Here is a 20997-nt window from a genome sequence, read left to right as displayed (position 1 = left end):
CCATGCATTTAAACGGTAACTTCAAAGGAGGAATGAGGATGAAGGGAGGGTTCCATTACACACAACACAAACAGACCAACTCTTAAAACAGAAAAACAAACCATCTGGCAAGATGCAGCAAAATGGGTTAAGTAAATGTAATTTCAGAGCACCACAACACCAGACAAATGGTGGGGGGGGAAAAAAGAGAGCTTTCAGTGATAAAACTTTAGTTTTTGGACAAAAATGCAACAGAAGAACCCATCTAGACACGTGTACAAAAGACTGACACGTGCTGGGCTAGGGCAGCATTTACACTGGGTGAAGATGCTGAGGTGAAAGACGTTCTAGCCAACAGAAACATGCAAACGGAGTTCTCAACCACTGGATACTGTCAGTTTGGAAGTGGACGTGGGACAGGATGGGATCAATGTCACCAATCACATATGACATCAATGGAAATGAGAGGGTTTTTTAAAGAATAGGGAAAATTGAGAAGGGGTAAAAGACATTCGTGTCTTGGTGAATAGAGTAAATTATTATTCCAACGGCAAGCTCAAAATGAATTTTATCAAATTTCAACCAGGACTGAGTGAGTCACTCAGATAGAATGGGTTTCCGCACACCTTTTTTCTCGAACTCATGTTTTATGATGGATTGACCAGATTTATTTCTCGCGGCAGCAATCCTCTATTCACCCAGATAATGAAAATCTGTCTCCCCTCTTTACTTTTTCCCTGTTTTGTTTTGGGGAGATAAGGTGTGAGGTCATTATTTATTTTAGTTAAGTTAATTTGAAGTTAAACGTATAGAAGTTAAAAACAAATAAGTAAATTAAAATAAGTGAAATTAAAACCACTAAAAGACGAGGAAGTGGCTAACATGTTTTATGGCCATATTGATTATACTTGGACAATTGATATATGTATGTATATATGTTAGCCAGGATATATACATTTACATATATACTCAATGCAATCTGTATCTCAAATAAATAAATAAAATAATAAATAAAAAAAAAACTTAAAAAGATTAGGAAAGGGATCAGGTCTCTGCATGCAAAGGGTGAGGCCAATAAAATATAAGAAATATAAGTTAGTGTTAGTATTAATGAGGGACTGGATCGCACACAGGTCAGATTTCCCAGGCAGTTCCCCTCTAGAGCCTGCATTAGTCAACAGACGGCTTCACTTACTGATTGGAAATGTCCAGTGAAAGTAAGTAAGGCGCAAGAAGCTACACACTTTCCTTTTCTCTTTCTTTTCACATAAATATATGCAAATTTATGTTATTTTGCCAAACTCCTCTCAGGGTGCAGCTTAATAAAAAGGTGCAATTACAGTTAATGAGCTTTCATCAGTATTCTTGGTTTGATCATTTCTGCACCCAAGATCAAGGCACTACTGCAACATTAAAGATCTTTATTAAGTGTGTACATGTGTGAGTAAGAGAGGAAGTGTGTTCAGGGCCAGGTCTGGGAACAGTGTCATCTTGATCATAAATCACCCTGAGGCCACTAATGGGATCATGCCCTCATTTGAGGCCTACTTTACAGTGAGGGCTCTGACCACTAAATCAAGAGTAGTAAATATTCTTCATGACTCTATAAAGCACTGGATGGCAAGCCTAGATAACCCGTAGCTCCATACCAGGCTGAACTGGTCCAACAGAGACAACATTGCAAAATGGTCTCCTCGGTGTTATCTCTCTCATGTTGTGAAAAGGTTGGAGGAAAGTACTGTGTCTTTCTTTATATTTTTACTTCCTCTCACTGGACTTGCCATGGTAGGCTAGTTGTCTGCTTGAGAAGTCAGCTGTGTACGCTCACTTCATAGGGTTCTTCTAAGAAAATAATAAGGAGGAAAAGGGGATTAACAAAAGTAACTTTTAAAGCTTTTCTGATTCTGAATTTAGAAAAATCTTGCATTATGATTCTTTATTTCTTCATACGGATAGTGTCTAAAGTCAACCAAAAAACATAAAAATTAAAAAGGAAGAGGAAAAAAAAACATCAAAACAAATGAAAATTTTCTATCTTTTGGACAGACCTCTTTCAATGAGCACTTAGATTCTGGTCAGGAAGGGGAAGGGGGGACCGGATGGCAGTAAAAAGCAATAACATATATATATATATAGAAAGAGAGAGGGCTAAAAGAAAAACAGAGAGGTGGAGTTTTTCAGCTACCTTGGAATTGATGGTGGATTGTACTTTCAGTAAAGCAAACAGAATAGAAAGAGGTAACGGAAAACCCAGGGCAAACCAAAGTATAAGACAATTAGAATGATATCTACCATATAATGCAGTTTGTTTACCATAGCGTGTCCAATGCCTGCGTGCTTCAGGAGAAAACAGGGGGAGGAGAAAGAAAAAAAAATAATAATGACAAACCTTAAACTCAAGAAAACACACCTCACCCCAAAAAGGTGGGAAGGAACAAAAGAGAAATCGCCTTTCGTAAAACCAGTTTCATCTTTGAACAGGCGATTTGATTCTAATCAAGAGTTTTAGGTAATAGTAATAAAATCTACTTAAAAGAACGTGTCTATATCCTATAGTTTATGTAGTTAAACATCCAAATAAAGAAATAAAGAAAGCAATTGTGTAAGCAGTTTATTATAAAGGGTCATCTACAAAAGAAAATTGTAAAGAACCAAAGGAATAAAAGGATAACAATACATTTGTTAGTATGTAAGTCGCAAGTTAAGTAGAGAAAACAACAGATGGTTCACATTCCGTGAGTGACACAGTGTTAGTTGTTGAAATTATAAATAGGTAAGGGAAAAGAAAATTCACCAATGAAAAGAATCAGATTGGAAGAATTCTGAAGCTTGTTGTTAGTAAAAGAGACAAGAGTTAGCAAATCAACTTTCACAAACGGGTTTCGGGTAGTTTTGATGGGGAGGTTTGTTTTGAGCGGGGGAGGGGAATGAGGGAAAAGTAGATACAGTTTTGTTTTCACTTCGAAAGGCTAATTGAGTCGGGGGAGCGGCCTTGCTGGTGGTGGGGTCTACTCCATTTCAGAATGGCGTTGTCTAGTACAGGGCGTGGCCAATCATGTTTGGATGACTTGGAAATCCCTAAGAAGAAGTCCCCCAAGTAGTCATTAGGAGCTTACTGTGATATATGCAAGAGAAAACCCCCAAAAAATGATTGCATTGTAAACTGCAATAAACTGCCACAGCGCAGTTCCAGGTAATCATGTGACATTATAAAAGCACTTTGAAAAACTGAATAAATTTAGTGGTTTTTGATCATGAGAGAAAAGGCTGAAGGACAGAGAAGGGCAGAAGGAAAGACAGAGGCATTTCTTGGATGATTCTGGTATCTGCAGCACTCTGAAAGAGAGAGAAATGTTCATTTAGGAAGATAAGGCATTTGTGCAGTTAAAGGCAAAGCTTGCATTTCCTGGGAAAAGAAAACATCCAATAGAACAAGAAAATAAATCAATACACAGCATTTCACACATCTTACGCCTGTCACCTCCACATTCAATGTTTAACTGACTTTGAAACATCACGTCACCGTTCTTTGTGTCGATATCATTTCTCACTTATTTGGAGTGGAACAGAATGCGTACAGTTTATATCTTAATAATCATTTGACTTCTCAGGTTATATGTGCAGCATTAAGGGCAGCTGCGCAAGTCAGCACATTGCAGGGAGAGGTGTGAAAGGTCAATCACTGAGATCTGTTTGGAGTTTTCCCTCAGGACAGAGCCAACATCTACAGGACATGTCTGAAAGTTGAGCTTGTCGGCAGCTACCATATGTGACCCAGAATTCGAGCAGAAAAACTAGGCGATCCCAGTTGTCGGTAATGGGGCACCTACACCTGAAATTCCAATTTACAGTTACGTCAGACCAGATTTTACATAAAGTTGTAGTCTTGGCTTGTGTAGTTGAAATGCAATTCACAACAAAGCTCCAGGTCAGGCAGATGATGCATGCTGACATTTCAGACCTGCCAACACAATGTTTCATGTTTGTGTCGGGTCATCATCGGTTTGGAAGCTAGTTTGTACAGTAGGCAGAGTACTGTGAGGGGGGTGGGGTGTTTTTGTGTGGGATGCATTACTAGGTTCTCATGGCACATGTGTGGGAGCTGAGTCTAAGTGGAAACCATAAACAAAGTCCTCCCCATGGGGCTAACTGGCCAATTTGAAGCATCACAAACGCCTACTGTTCGATTTGGGGCCATGGTAAAGTGCTGTCACCAGTCACCCACTTTGTCTAATTACTCCTCTTGATCCATTAATTAGATAAATAAGACTTTATGCGTGGGTGTGAATTTCCATATCCATATCATACTGCACTTCGCAGCTATCAAACAGTGGACTGTGGTAGAACGCTCCAGAAACTGGATGTCAGTCAAAGCTTCATTAACTCAAACGTGCCCTTAACAAAGGTGACAATCACTTTGGGTTTTTTTAAAACTCATCCAAACAGTCTGTGATATAAAGCGAGGGAGAAAATGAGGGATTATTAAGTGACTTGAAACTCACAATTTTTAGATCCCTCAAAGGCATTTGATGTCTGGGTTTTTGAGCTTATCTCTCTATCAGTTCTTTGACAGAACAGCCCTGGGATGGTAGTGAAAAACATATCCTTCAAAAATTGCTGATAATCTTTGGAATGACACGATTACGTAATGGGAGCGAGTAAAAAGATGACAGGAAGAGATTACACTTAAATTTCTGTCTTCATAATCTTCTACAATGAGTGAACAATGGGGACGCAGTATGCATTTGTGCCAGTCTGCACATTTCTGTGAAGAAACAGAAAATGTGTATATATAATCCAGAACAGGAGTCAGGAAATGGTCACATTTACAGGGTTAAGATATGCAGACTAATGGATGTTAAGAGTTCAACCAACAAGGAAAGAAGACGTATAAAATCTGGAATCCCAATAGTTGTAGAGTAGAGTTGTAGAGTCTACATGATGTAGAGTCTACATGTGGAGATGGACTGGGTTCATGATTTGAAGAAGTAGCAGAAAGAACAAAATGAATAATCTGACAACAGGAGAGTGCTGTGAAGTGAGCCGTGGAAACTGGCCTAGCTGTTCCACAAGTCAGGTCTTTGACTGCAGGCGTGAAAACTGTAAATACTACTGAACTTGTGCTCTGCTGTCAAGACCAATCGTGCAGAAAATTAAACTTTTGTTCTAGTTTTGTTATCAAGCGCTACAAAGAATGGGCTGGTAACTAGTTGGTTTTAGGGGTTTTGTATCATGATTTCCCAATTTCACTGTTTTTCAAAATGTACAAGAGGGAGTGATGCAGAAAAAAAAAAAAAACCTGCATGACATCTTCTACAATTGCAATAGCAAGAAAGCAACCTGAGAGTGCCAAAACATTCATTTCTAGTAAGAGAGCGGGAATGCAAAGCTCTCAAAAACACACCAGCTCCCCTCCTTTCCAAAGTGCTAATTTTACTGTCTTACAGTAAATTGCCTCTTGTGTGCACTGTATTCGTTGCCTCCAACCCAACATGCCCGAAGCTCCTACTGTGACAGCCCATCATCCTCTCTGTAATTGACCCATGTGGGAACATGAAAACTATGAATGTCGATGTTTACTGACGGAGGATGAAGCTCCCAGTCATGTAAACAACCACAGGCACTGACAAACAACTTTGTGTTGCATCTGTCTCAAAGGGCCCCCTGGGCTAAGAAATATTCATGTATTAAGTAGTGGGGGGAGAAAAAAGTGGAGTGAAGTAATACTAATGCCGTTAACATGGTAATTCACTATCTGCTGTTCCACACAGAAATGGCTAAAAGAGCTCTGTACACATGTGCAGAAGACCTACATGCAGCTACAGTTGGCCAAAATCTTTTTGCTGTCATTCAGATCTTTTACCCACTCGTCACAGTGGACGTTACTGAACTGCGGCCACCAGCGAATAAGCTGAATAAATATTTAATGGCAAAGCTTTGAAAATGATCAATGGAGAGTGCAGTGGAGCCAAGATTCCGGGTCCACATAGATTTATCACTGTAGTTGAGAAGGCTGTAAGACTGATGACCGTTCCATAAATTTCCAATTTGAGCCTTTAGAAATAAGTAATAAAAGTGATATTGTGGAATAGTATTATGGGATGGGAGACGCCATTTGTCATGAGAGGAAAATTTCCCAGTCTGAATTAAAGAACACAGGGAAATGTAATATTTGGTAAACATGTAAGTACAAGCTCAGTTTTATTTTTTGGCTGTACATGTGCAATCATCCATATGAGTGCAAGTATATGAGCCTGGCTGGGTATTTAGGCATGTGCAGTGTGTCAGCCTGTCCTTGGTAACATACTGGAGACACTTTGTGGGTGACCCTGTCAGATGGAATGGAGCTGGGCTTCGATTCAAAATAGCCTTTTCAGGTACATTTGGTTCCGCGCTCAGTCCAATCATCCAGCATTCAGTCTAGTCCCACTCTCTCTAAGTCTGCCTCCAAGTAATGGAAACTGGCAGACAGGCTTCAGGTGCAAATATAAATGTCACTGCAATTACGGAGGAGAGACGTCTGCAAACAAACAGCATATGAGGGTGTGTGTGCATGAAAATTGCAGTAGAACATATTGTATATTGCGATGCAGATGATAATTCTACCTCTTTCTCTGCTGTGCTTCCTATCATTGCCATCTCTATTTTCTCATCTCTGACTGACTGATACTCTGTTTGAACAGCAGCCCTTTCCTTCTCTTTAGATTCCATTAGGATGAGACTAAGTTCAACGGCTGAAACTATAAAATAATACAGAAAAGATTCCTAATAAAATAAAATAAAGCCAAATTATATGAATACTGATCAACTGCGTATTATTACATTGTTGGGTGGATTGCTCTGTACTTGCATCATAAGAAATAAACAATGTGTCATGGAAGGGGAAGCTACTGGGAATGCTTACTGAGCCTGACTTAGATCAATGCTTGCACCTGTATGGGACCATATAAAACAAGCTAAATGCATTTAAATGTAGACAGATGGCTCATCTAACTGAAGTAGGCATTAAAATGTAGGAATTAACAGTGTGGGAAAAAACGAAATAGTTAACTTTTATTTTTATCCTGTCTTATACGTTTTTATCCAGTTGTGAGCAGTTGAACATAAATAAGTACATTTTTATAGAAAGCAGCTCCAGCTGTTCAGAATTGTTAATGTTGTATATATACATGTTAAAATCAAATCTAAATGGCAACTTGAATACTTGCCTTGAAGTTATATGCCTCTGACAACCAGTTTTGTTGCAGTTTGAGGGTGGAAATCCCCTTAAGGTGTTTTCTGTGATCTAGTGTTTACAAGAATAGGACAGTGAGTTCATCCTTGAGTCCAATTTAAAGAAATATATATTATATTGCAATATTCCGTTCACTTGGAGTGGGATAGACACACATAATGCTTCCAGATATGGCTGTCACCAGCACCCATGAGAAATAAAGACACCGGCAACAAAGTTGCAGAGATGCATTCTTTGTTCCTCACGAATAAAGTGGAAGGATGTCATTTTCAAGTCATCCATGTGTTCTAGCAAACGCTTCGTAACTAGTACTGTCCACCAACAGTACTATAGTGTGACTAACCTTTACTCTAAACTACTCTGGAAGTATCCTCTGGTGTCAAGAGTAGAAAAATTAGCAGAAGCCACTAACTGAATCACTACGACAGAAAGACATAGATGGCACTCCCAGGTTGGATAGGAATAACAGCTGAGGATGCCTACAATCATCGCGGGGCGAGTTTATGACAGGCTGTCATCACTAAAGTAGGATGAATAATGTTGAAAAATGTTCTCTGCTAGTCCTTGATATTTATTTTACAAAGCTCCCTCTCCTTTCTGAATCATTCACCCTGCTGACTTTTCCCCGTGCTCCGCCACAATCTCTATCTCAATCGGTTACCTTTTTTTTCTGTCTCGCTATCATTTTATTACCTGTTTCCACCTGTGTGAATGTGCTAATGGCGCGGGGATTTGTTATCTGATTATAGGTTTGTGAGGCAGAGGGATGAATAAACATGAAAGTGCTGGAGCAGGCAGTGGCAAATGAGGCTGATAAGTGAGTGAGTGTGGGATTGTGGATGAATATGCTAATGCTGTGGAAATGCGATGCAAATTAGCTTCACCCCCCCCCCCCCCCCCCCACACGCACCCCCCCACCACCTCAAATGCACCTCGTGGTGTTGGTATCAAACAGCCGGGACGATGTTTTAGCATGAGGTGTTTGTAGTTTGGGCAGTGTTCAGGCAGAAGCTGTACGTGAGGTGTTGCCCTCTCATCAGCATGGGGAAAGAAACACAGGGAAATTAAACAAAATGCACATTCACAGGAGCGCAAACCCCCTTCCCACCTCCTCTAGACACGACTGGAGCACATTAGGAATACCTAAAATGTCACTGGCAGTAAACTGAGAAAGGATTACAGGGGTGTTAGCATGTCATTATGTGCGTCAAACGAATGCACTAACCCTGCCTGCCTTGAATAGCAATTTCTACCATAAAAAAAATTAAATAAATAAATTAAAAAAAAACATGCACTGCTGTGTGTTTTGGCAAAGCTGAGCACTCTAAATGGCATTTTCAATTTGGCCACAAGAGATTCTGTCATTATGCTAAACGCATTATGCTGACCCTATTCAGATGTTCACATATAACTGGTGGGAACTAATCCACACTGTGTCTGTGTGGGGTGACCATAACATGTAAGCCTAGGGTTCCAGATTAAAATAGCTTGAGTAACCTATCACTCATTAAGGTAATTTAATGTGCATTTGCTTTTTTCTCGTCCCTATGTACACAGCAGTTAACTGGAAAAGCCTGACTTTGTAGCAACAATAGTATTTAGGTGGAGCCAGCTGTATGGAAAGGGTTAATACAACTAGTGGAGTACTAGAGCTGGGGACAATTCACGACCCAACAGCATAGCAGACACCGTTCGTTGCTAAGTGACAAATTGCTAGCAAGAATGGACGAGAAAGACAGAGTGAAAATGAGAGAGAAAGGCAGGGGAGGACGAGCGGGAGAGGAATTGATTTGCTCTCTCTTAGGGATCCTGGCTGGCTTTCGGGAGGAAGGTTGGATGAGAGGGGAGGGAGAGGAGGGATGGCCTGATGAAGGAGGAGGATGGAGGAAGGGTAATTGCTGCTGAGCATTCCTTACTGTAATGTATGAAAAGCAATCTGAACAGGTAAGATATAGGGATGGAAAGAACAAGAAAGATGCCCATTAAAACATGGCACCTGCATTTCATAGCTGGCTAATTCAAAATGCTGAGTTAATATGGAGACTGCTTATCTTCCAGTGGAGGATCATACACTGTAAGAAGAAGATCGTGCAACATAAATAAATGACAATTCTTTTTTTATGTATTTATTTTGTTCATGACAGCAACTGAGCTGAGATGGTTTTTTTTTGGGTGGAGATTATGATTTTTAATCAAAGCTTTATCATCTCTTGACCAATTTCTATTATGTACACTGGGCAGGGGCACATGTATGAAGGCTAGGACAAGTTTAGAATGTAATGTGATGTGTTTGTGCACTACAATATATGTTTGTTTTTTTTTTTCTGCTTGTAAAATGTGTATGTGTAAAGTTTTATTATCCATTATTGACTGGGGTGATGTGCCTGAGCCTCCACAATCATAAACAGCAGGATGCACATCTACGGATTTACACTGATCCAAATATTGACCGTAACCTATTTCTTGCTGACGACAAGCACAGTTTTTTTTTAAAATCATGATTATGTTTCTATATAGAATTTATGGGGAGCACAATTGCATCCCAGTTATGTTATCTAGTAACAAAATGACCACGTGGTCAGAATAAGCATCCAGTAAATGTCAAGTCTCAAATACGTTGATCCTGACAAAAAAATAAATAAAAAATCAGCCACTCCATACACAATGTCTTTAAATGTCCTGCATCCACCTCAACCACCTCTTTGGAACTCACCGTCCATTAATAATTGTATCATGTTGTTTGATTTTTCTTAACATTACTATGATAACACTTCCATACATTATTAATGTTAGTTTTACATTTATGAGTACTTAGACATGAATAAAATAGGTCCTACTGTTTGCCTTCATTTAAAGGTCCTTTTAACTACTACTACTACTACTACTACTCCTACTACTACCAATAATAATAATAATAACAAACCACAAAACTGTGATTTTATTTTAATGTTTTGTTTTATATAACAAGAAACATTCTATTCTCTACTCTATAATTTAAGGATTATGTCGTACCTCTGCGGATTCATACACATAGCAGATATACACATAATTCTCAATGGGACTTTTGCTGAACTTGATCCTGATGCAGATCAAAGCCTGTCTGCTCTTGCTCTGGGCTGGCAGTCAAACCTCAGGGTTATGCATTCAGAGCTCAAGAGGCATCAGAAAAGAAATCTGAGCCTTTAATTCATAGCTCAAATAGTTTCATCCAAAGTCCAATCATATGGAAAAAAGAGATGTACTTGGGTGGGAGGACAGACAGACGGAAAGAAGCAGCCAGAGACAAGAGAAGGACGTGGTTTTCGTAGGTGAGAGAGTAAAAGGGAGGAAAAGGTGACAGTGATTCAAAATGGGATTGCAAAAAAAGAGATACTGAGTTCAACGGTCTTTCTCTCCAGGCACTGGATAAAGTACTGCCCCAGTTCTGTGACATTGTGGATGTTGAATCTTTTGGCTTAAAAGTAACATTGGTAAATTAAAAAAAAAAAAAAAAAAAAAAACCTTTCCTCTGTTTTGTCAAAGTAGAGAACAAACCGTTGTCTCCCAGTGCTCCCATCATCCGCCCATAACTCTGATAGTCTTTTACTCTCAGACGGCAGCACTACACTTCATATTCCACTCTCTGTTGTGAACACAATCACTCTCTCGCTCTCTGTACTTCACACCAAACGCAAATACTGGCTTACAAGTGCAGTTTTGTTCCCCTGCCAGTATGTCTCATGTTTCCCCCGACTGCCAGTGGGACCTGAACGCCTCGTGCAGACGGACCACTGTGATCCTTCTAGTAATATTTAGCATAGTTAGAATGCATTAATATATAGGTGACAGAAGTTTGTGTCTTCCTATCTTTCCAGTAGACTGGAAGGGGGAGTTTATTCATTTTGAACAGTAATCTGCATTAATATATTAACTCAGGCACCAGTGGTTTTAGTTTTTGTACAAGACAAGCCGTTGTCAAAGTTAAAGCTGCAAAGCTGCAGGAAAATTCATACTAACAAAATCCAGTGATTAGTTATTATTTAAAGGATTGCCTGAGCAAACATATAGAGAACAGTCCTAACTGTTAGATGCATGCTGGCTAGAGTGTGTTCGCCACTTAATGCCTGACCTATTTTCAATGTGTGTTCTGTTTTGGTGCAGTGTGTCGGATGTAGCTATCATTTCCCAAGACACTTCAACATCAGGCGCTTCCATCTTTGTCTTTGCCCTTCTTTCTGCAGCATGTTTAGACACCGTTTTTAATACGGGAGGAGGGAAGGGGCAAGGGCGGTCGCCACCGCTGAAGATGCCCACGATGGTAGATCATCATGTCAAGGAGAGCCGAGGGACGACATGAAGGAGGGATGCATCACTGCTTGTGCTAACCAATATGTGCAGTGAATAGGGGAAGGTTGGTGGTAGATCTGTGCACATTGTGGGGAGATATTTGCACTGATGAGAGGTCAAGCCAAGTGTCCTTGCCTGCCTATCAACTGTACACCATGGGGATTAGCCTGGGATTAGATGCAGTTAACTCACACTTGCAGTACTGCCAGATACCACCAAGGGGAGCTCTGCACCTGTGATCATTTGCTAGGCATATAGCATACACCACACACACACACACACACATGCACACAGTCTCTTCTCTCTCTTGGCAGAGTGTCCCTATCACCTCACCTAATTCTGTCTGCTTCATTTTATCCTGCACAAAGCTGACAAATTCATAGGTTTTGTGGAGAAAGATGGCGAATATACACATACACACAGAGAGAGGGACAGCGAGACAGAGAGAGGGGGAGAGAGAGAGACTGGCTTGTGAGAGCTCACAGGCTTTACTTGTTTTGAAGCTTACTGATGCAGCAGTAGATATGCATGACGTTGCAAGAGCCATTAAGAGCAACAGACAGAAAGTGGATGAGACTTGGGAGACCACTGGGGCTGTACGATAACCTCAGCTGGATTCCACTGCTTGTCTTGAAGACTGCAGGCTATGGTTAATGCAAGATATCATGTTAAGTCAATTGGGAACAGCAATAGAAAACAATAATGGCATCTTTGTATGGGGTTTCATTAGTTTTCCTTAAAAAATTGATTGTACAATGAACTGAATTCATAGTATCCATGTGCATGTTGATTGACGGCTGTCTGTCGTTCTTAATTGTTAGTTGCACGCGCTGCTGTAGGTAATCTGAAAAACATGCTGTAAAACAGGACATGAAAACAAATCTTTAACCTATTTAGTTTGGATATGTGTAAACGATTCTCGCTGAGGTTCCAGTGTTCATTTTTATTATGAAAATGTCTTTCACCCTAGAAACCAAAGACGTTTCTGATTACTATTTATATCTGTGGCTTATTTCCACACTGGTCTTGAATTAAAAACCCTTCTCATACACATTCATGTTTATTTAAGGGTGGTGATTTACAGCTATTTTTGAGTATTGAAGACATGTGGACATGTGAGTAAAGCTGTGAAGCGAGTGAGAATTATTAGCATGTATTTTACGAGAACTCAAAGCATGCAAGTGCTCATTGATCGACTGGGTATCAGCCCAGGAGTAAACACAGGGTCACAGGTGGTCGATGTTATTGACGCTTTGCTCCTTGTCTCTCCTCAGTCGGGGATGGTCCAGTGTATATCTAGAGAGCTCTTTAGCACTTAGGTCACCTGTTATGTCAATTAGAGTGATCCACTGGGGATTCAAGCTGTTCTGTGAGGTTATGGTGACTGCCTGGACAGCAGGATGTAGGGTCTAAACATGGACTTGGTGCATGCATTTGTTATCTGCATCTGCAAAAAAAGGATTTTTTTCAGGTCTGCTCACTTGTTGTTATCAATCTAGTTCTGCTAATTACTTCAATTAGACATTAAAGTGTTCAAAACTATATCACACATTGCTATTTAAGTATTATCTAGTAGCTGGTAGTCATGATTTTGCTCTAAACTGATTGTGTGATTTTACCTTTGCAATCTGCGTTTTGTTGTAAAAATCCAAAACAGACAGACAGGCACATGGATGGACAGTCAGGCAGACAGACAGACAGATACTAATTGTGTCTCAGTTAAGCATGTGTGTATGTGAACGTGTAATTCATTTGCCTAATGGTCATTATGGTGCAGTTGGTGGTAGGTGGGTTGGCTCATGCTGCAAATCTTTAAAATCGGGTTTGTCTTCCAAACTCATTAAGCCAGTCTCACTCTGCTGCTCACACATAGCTCTACAGCATAACATGTCTGACCCCGACTGTGTGTGTGTGTGTGTGCACGCGTGTATGTCTGAGATGCTGGATCTGAGTTTCTGTGTGTGCCTGTAAGTGCATGGACATTTGCCCTTATTCTAAATGTGCTAATAAAACATCAGCTCCTCAGATCTTGGACTTTTTCAACGTCTACGTCGCCACACGGAAATATGTAATAATATCATTGCATTGTGACAGAAATTGCAGAGTGTGGTTGGCATAGAAATTTCTCCCTATAATTTACCAGCACTTAGTCCACATTAAGAATCACTTTGCTCTCAGGTTTTCCTTCTTGCATGGGGAAGAATTTCTTCAGTGTCTGAAAGTACATGAGTTTGATACTATTGGCTGTTTTTCCTTTTGTTCTTTTGCTAACTTTCAGCAGATGCTTTTGCAGGAGCACACAAAATAGTTGACGCACCATCTTGGTGTTAATGCATTCACCTCAGGCGTTTCTGCATTCAGGGCCATTACAATGCCCATTATTAGGTCTGACAAGCCATTTATTCCAATTACAATTACCAAAAAATAAGGGAAAAAAAGAAGTAAGCACATCAGGCCTAAGTGCAATTGATTGGATCTCACCTCATGTATCTGCATATGCCAATTGATGACCTGCTGCATCCATACAGTCCGGTATCCAGGGAGTGTACTATAGGTGCATGAACTTAGTGCTCTGCTGTGCACGTGTGTAGCTGGAATAAACAGGCATCAGTTCATACACACAGAAGCTCAGGTTGTTTGTTTTCCATTACTTACGATTAAGGGTTTGTAAAGATGCTTTGGGTAATTTGTTCAGAAAAGGTGTAAGTGCATTGTCACCTTTGATAAATTGGGGTTCATTCTCTTTGTGTAGTAAATTATGTGCATGCATACTGAGCATAGCACCTTCTGCCCTTATTCATTAATAACACCACAGAACAATGTGCTTAGGAACACTTGTGCATAGATTATATTTAGATTTCTTCTATGTTATCTATAATCTAACTTTAACTGGGATGTCACTCACATTTTCATTCAGACTGTTTTAGTTTGTGTTACCTCTTCGCTTTGAATATGAAGGTGACACGGATCTTTGGTTGTTTTAGGAATTAAAAAGAAGAAAGAAACTAAGAAGAAAGAAAGAAAGAAAAAATAAATAAATAAAACATCGCTGGCCGTCTGTTCAAGTCTGACCTGCAACACAGAAACTAATGTTAACATATGCAGCAGAAAAAGAGAGAAGGAAGGTGAGGCCGACGCTCCACACGTGCTCCATGTGCAGAGGGAAAATACTAAAAGACAGAAAAGGAAAGCAGAGCAGTAGAGATACTTCGCAGACAGAGGCACCACTATAACCGTGGTGGCCCTGGATTTCGTGGTCAGTGTTTACCTGACGCAGGTTGCGGGTAACGCGCACATCATGCCAGGCGTTGTCGTTGAACTTGCCGTTGACGGGCTCCACTAAGGCCTCGAAGGCCCCAGACCCCAGGTTGATGACCAGCCAAACCGCACCGCTCTTCAAAGAAAGGTTCACGTAGTCAGCCGACTTGCCGGTGTGCAGCATGAGGCCGTTGCGTTGCAGCGTGCGGAAGGAAAGCGTGATTTCATCAGTGCTGCTCTGGATGGGTGTCAGCGACAGGTCGTAGCAGAAGAACTCGTTGCCCTTGAAGGTGGCCACTGACTCTTCCTTACCTGGAGAAGAAGGGAGAAAGAATACAATAGATGTAAATCAACCAGATATTACCTTATGAACAGTAAAAAAAAGGAACTTTTATCTACTTTATGATTACTATACCGCCCCCCAGCCCCAAACCTGAAAACCCAGGGGGAACACTGTCTTCCTTTTTACCTGTGTGTGCATAAGTTTCTCAAACGAATCTGATAAAGGGAGCCAGCTTCTCTGTGATTACCTTCCACCTTAGTTTAATGTGAACATCTGTAGTTTTTAATAACAGTGAAGTCGTACTTTCAGTTTATCAATTTGTCTTTTCTGTGGGGAAACATACAGTATCAAACACATATTGTTACTGAAATTATTATTCAAAGCAGAGTTTTGTAATGCCCTAAAAGATGCCTGGAGGGGAGCTGTAATGAAAGGATTAGAAAGCCATGTTCTTGCTATTAAAAGTAAAAAATACTGTCCCTGAGCAGACTAACCTCTGTGTTTGCTCAAAGGTTCATTAAACCAACTGGACTAACTTCATCACTTCTTTGTGGATGAGTCAAAATCTTTTAAATAAAACCCAGTTATCGATTGTGATATTACAACACTGATTGTTTGTATGCAGATTTACATCATGGGAGCTTCAAAGGCAAAAATGCTACTGTTTTTGTGTTTTGATAAATTCTGAACAAATTAATCCAACATATAAAACACCACCAGTGAGGAGTGATGCATGTGCTGATGGGATAAGTCTGTGGTACGAGAGACCTGTGTAAAATAAAATGACTTTCCTTGCTGCAAAGCCAACAGCTGTGTTAGGATTAGATAAGAAGGTGGTTTTGAATCAGGGGAGAAGCAAAAAAGAGAGAGAGAGAGAGAGAGAGAGAGAAAAACAACAGAAAAAGTACAAGCAGAAACATGAATACCAGGAGCAAACAAAGTGGAGCAGAGGAGCAACTTAAAAAAAGCCAAACAGAACTGAATGTGCAGCCAGATTAGACTTGAGAACACAAGAACTGTTTTTGTGCTGACCTGTGTGCATTCGTGCAGTCGCGAGCTCAGTAGGTCACAAATAACCTTGTAGCTAATCCAGCGAATGCTTTTTATGTAATACAATTTAAATGGTATTCTGGAAGAAATGCAAAGAGATGCTCAAATGAAGGCAATGTGTTCTTGCAGAAGGCGTTTAGACTTACAGTAGAAGAACTCAGAACAGAGCATGGGCAGTTCTGTCCAGTGATCCAGAGAGAATGAAAACAGGCATGAATAACTATCTGGGGGTCAGCGGCAGACAGAAGAAAGTTTGATTTTACTGCTGATGAAGACAATACTGAGTGACCCCGTGCACTTGTTTTTCAAAGGTCACGTCTGAAACAAAGACTACGCCCCAAATTTCTGACAGATGGCTTTGAGTTTGTGGGCGTGAAGTCAAGCTTACAAATTCATCCAACTCTCTGGCTGTGTGAGGCGAATATAATTATCTCCGTCTTCAACTCATTGAGCTGGAGAATGCTGCAAGACATCCAACATTTTACATCTTCCTCACAGTCTCAATGGAAGTCCTTTATCCTGTTTCTTAAGACTTGTTATACTGTCTGGAACATAACTACGTCTTGCGTTGACACCATCAATAAATGTAAGACGTCCCAACTTTCGACCAACTCTCCCCCACTGGGTGATGATAAAAATCACCTTGTTCCCCAACGTGAGCTGTGATTTGAAGTGACACTGCACTTCCCGTCTTCCTTTGAGCCTCCCCTACCTTTGTTTCCCCAGGAGAGGCCAGGTTGAAGAATTGGCCTCAGGTAATGAGGTTTTGGGCTAAAAACAGGCGGCAGAAGGGGGCAAACTCAAACTGCCAAGAGGTGCCCCGTACGGGTGGATCATCAAATCTAGTTTATCCTGAAGTTCCATTACAGGAAAATCACTCTAAGACCTCAGTGCATTTCCCTGGAGAGAGGGGCTGAGGCTGGCCGGAGGAGGTGGTCCGCTGGCAGACAGATTGAAAGCCAAATCTCATGAGCGAGCAGGTCTGCCACAGGAGCAATCTTAGGTGAGAGGAAAAGAGCGGTGATAGGTAATAGCATGTCTGTTAGATAGCTGTGCACCTTGTACAGACGTATGACCGTAGACTGTTCAAAGTGTGGTAGTCTGCTTTAGTTGGTTCCTCTAATTTAATAAGCAAATGAATAATGGCTGCATAGACAAGGAGGTTTTGGTGAGAGGTAGACAAACGGCTGTGCTAAGTGACATACTAACTGCTTCTACTTCTGGAACATTAAAGGAGATGATAGCGCTCACTGGGAGACAAACGCAGCCACATAATATGGGTGCATGCACTCACATAAAAGAAAACATTTTATGTGTGAAGGAGGGGGGTGGGGGGTGGAAAGAGCGAAGGAAGCGAGGGACAAATGGCATCTAGACACAGACAGCTACTTAAAAGATCATTTTGGCTGAAATCGAAATTTAGAGCAATCTCAACTGAAGTGTGAATTGTCATCGAAAGAAGGCATCAAAGGAGAGCGAAAGAGATAGAGGGGAAAAATGACACGGAGGGGGAAAAAAAAAAGCAAAACGCCCAAGTGCAGCCTCCTAGCGGTGTCTGCGTTGCTGATGTAGGAAGAACAAAAGCGTAGCAAATGGACCACAGCAACCATTTTCAATTATGTATTAAGTTGGACCCCCCTCCTGAAGTATGGGCTGTTAACGGTAAGCAACAAACAGCTTGTGATTGCTTCTTTGAGCTCTGTGAGATTGAGTTGCATGCAACAGACACGAGCGGCAAACAGAAAACTTTCTTTTGTTTATGTCTGTTTAATGAACAGAAGGCTGAGAGGAGGAGATAAAGCTGGAGAGGATCAGGGAGTGATGGGAGTGTGCGAGGGAAGAAGGTTTTCGCTGCTGAACCAGTCAATGCCCATAATGAGAAACTCTTTGAAAACGAACACATAATTTTGAAATCAGAGTCGGAGGAGGCAAAAAAAAAGCAACACTGACAAGCCGCTAATAGGCCGCTGTTGTGTCATGCAAAAATGTCTTACTTTTCCTTTGTGTCTCCTGTTAGAGCTGGAAGCAGCAATGCAATCAATTCTGATGATTACTGAAATACGTCAATTTGCATGGAAGACATGCTGAAGATGCATCTGTATCCAAAAAAAAAAAAAACGTCCGAACATGATCGTGAAAACACTGCACAAGCACGAGAATCTCGAAACTCCAAACAAAACATCCTGGGGCTCTCCGACTTCAAAATGAAGAGACAGCAGTCAGTATTTATTACAGTGAGTTTAGTCTCATTGTTGGTTGGTATCAGAGAGTACTCAACATGTTCTTATCTGTTTCAGACAAGAGCTCAATATAAGACTCCCTGGAGCAGATGCCAGTCACACAAACTCAATACACAAGTAAAAGTGCAAATACTTGCCCAGAATAATACTCCATTACAAGTAGAAATACCCTCAATACATTTTAAAAGTATAACCGTGCAAGTACTCCACTAAAACAATGTTATTAAATATATGCTATGCGATATATATATATGCTTTAACATGTGTAAAGATGTGTAAGATCAATGTAGTTAGTAATCAAATAAACAATCAATAGATTCATCCATGAAACAATAATCGTCGCAGTTGCAGCCCTATCTCCTGGATTCTCCCTGAAGCCGGTGATCCTCCTCCACATGCGCAGCACTGGAAAAGCCTCTTCCCAGATTCCCGAGAGAGGAGAGAATCACTTCAGCCACAGCTTTCAAGACACAAATACAAAGAAAGACTCTTTTCTTTCCTTCCACTTCAGCACGCGTGTTGTCGCTATACATCTGTTTTTTCCTCTCACATCAGCGGCGCGCTCGATCTCGTCCTATCGTTCCCATGGCGTGGCGTTCCTGTGATTGCGTGCGTACACACACTCGTAGCATAGGCTTTCCACTCGGATCAAAGCTCTTCCCATAAAAGCCCAAGAGCCGACGCTGCAGCCAGAGGTAAAACAAGACATGCAAGCACGCAGCAGAGACTAAAGTGCTGTCAAGGTCTCAATTAACCTCGCAGAAGGCCCTGACTACATTACAGGAGTGATTCAATTGAAATTTAGCCACCTGTGTGTCTTTATTATTAATTAAATGTTGGGTTCCTCTGGTGTTCGAGTTCATTGCGTTTGGCGGTTCGACCTTTTGTGCTGTGTATTTTTAGGGGTCAAACATGATCCCCTCCCTACATCTAGGCAGGGAAGCCGAACCAACAGTCGTCTCATGAATAAGCAGATGTAATGAGGCAAGCTGGTGTTTATCATCTGCCCACATATATATATCCACCGGCCTCAGCAGCCTTTCATGGCGCTCGCACTTCAGGCTTCTTCTCCTACGCGTCTGATTCAGAAGTTCAGCGGCTTCACAAATTTAACAAAAGACAAAAAGGTAAAAGCAAGCGGAGCGATTCCACTGATAAACTCAGTATCATCTGGGACACGTAAGGTTTCAGGTAACTATTCAGCGATACTGTAAAGACAGCTCTTTCTGTAATATCGGATCATAAACTTCAAACCCCTGCAACCCTCAGATATTCACACTAAAGAAAGAGAAAAGTTTCAATTCAATATAATAATATCATTTTTCTTTAAACTCATCTAACGTTTGTTAGACCACGTCCTATATAATTCACTTTTTCTTACTTCTCTGCCCTCTTTATACTTCACACAGAAATAATTCAATATGCTCCACCTCCACTTTGACCTCTGTCACAATCCCACCACCAGCAACAGTTAAGCACTCTGCTGCTGTTGCCATGTCAAGCAGCTTCCCCTCAGCGACCCCTGGCCTTCATTGTTCTTGAGAGGACGCATCATTTCTGCGAGCGACACAGCGAAAGCGGGAGGGCCGGGAGTGACAGAGGAAGAGGACAGAGTTCCAGCCAGGGCGGAATCAATGCCATTGACTTGGACTGTCACACACTCAAGCCCACACACGTACTGTCTCCATATAACCCTGACAATCCTGCCGTTGCTGCAGTTACACAGCTACAAGCAACAATGAGCATAAAGATGTGTAAATAAGTATGTTATCTAGGTTCCCTGCAACAGTTATGAGTCAGGATCTATGGATATTTATAACAGGTGTCCCCACTCTAGAAAAACACAGCAATATAAATGGTGATAAAATATCACGAGAACACAAATATAATCTGTTTATCGCTGCTTTCCTGAAAGTGCCATTCCAGGCTATAGTTTGGCGAATAGTACAGTAATAAAGACGCAGTGCAGCATGTGTTATTAAATTGGATTCAGCTCAGACTGAGAGAGAGGGAGCAGGTTTAATAAGATGAGCTGCATGAATAGCTCCATCCAAACTTGTGTGGTGCATTAGTCAACGCATAATGAACCTTAACATACTGGTTTTTGGCCGATTGGATTACATATTTAGAGTAATTAGGTAGTTCTGGGGGAAATTACATAAGAGACGATGGAATAAGAAAAGTGTGCGTTTGTGCAAGTGAAAACATCCAAAATCTAGATTACCACATGCTGGCAAATCCTCTCGTCACATCACATTGGCTCGCTGTTTTTATACGCACACGCACAAACACACCCACATGTGCATATACGGTCACCCTCTATTAGCTTCCAACGAGTGCCATCCACCCCGCAGAGAGCATTCGACAGCTTCGGAGAAACGGTTCAACAGCGAAGATGAGAGAGAGCAGTGGGAAATGCATGGGGCATATGAAAGCTTTGATGCTGCTTCATGAATCAAACAGGCCTGCTGGGGCCACAGACAGTGGCTAGTGTCCTGTGCTAGCTCCAAGGCACAAGGAAAAGGCCCATCAGCGGCTAGGAAGAGGCTTGCTTATTACATTTTGTCCAGTTTTAAAGAATGGGCACATGCACACACACCTAAAAAAAAGAAACCTCATCATACAAG

At 41.1% G+C, this 20997-nt stretch overlaps 1 protein-coding gene across 1 annotated transcript in view; it reads right to left on the bottom strand.

Moving 5' to 3' along the window:
• Positions 1–20997, bottom strand: part of nrxn2b (neurexin 2b) — a 493790-nt gene that overhangs the window by 312756 nt on the left and 160037 nt on the right. The window contains exons 5-6 of the mRNA XM_026352346.1: positions 14808–15109; positions 2293–2316 (exon numbers count right to left, since the gene is read on the bottom strand). Of these exons, the coding sequence (XP_026208131.1) occupies positions 2293–2316; positions 14808–15109 (326 nt within the window). The remainder of the gene's footprint in view (positions 1–2292; positions 2317–14807; positions 15110–20997) is intronic.

The sequence above is a fragment of the Anabas testudineus genome, chromosome 18 (genome assembly GCF_900324465.2).
Source record: "Anabas testudineus chromosome 18, fAnaTes1.2, whole genome shotgun sequence".
Lineage (NCBI taxonomy): Eukaryota > Metazoa > Chordata > Actinopteri > Anabantiformes > Anabantidae > Anabas > Anabas testudineus.
This window is presented reverse-complemented; position numbering and strand designations above follow the sequence as displayed.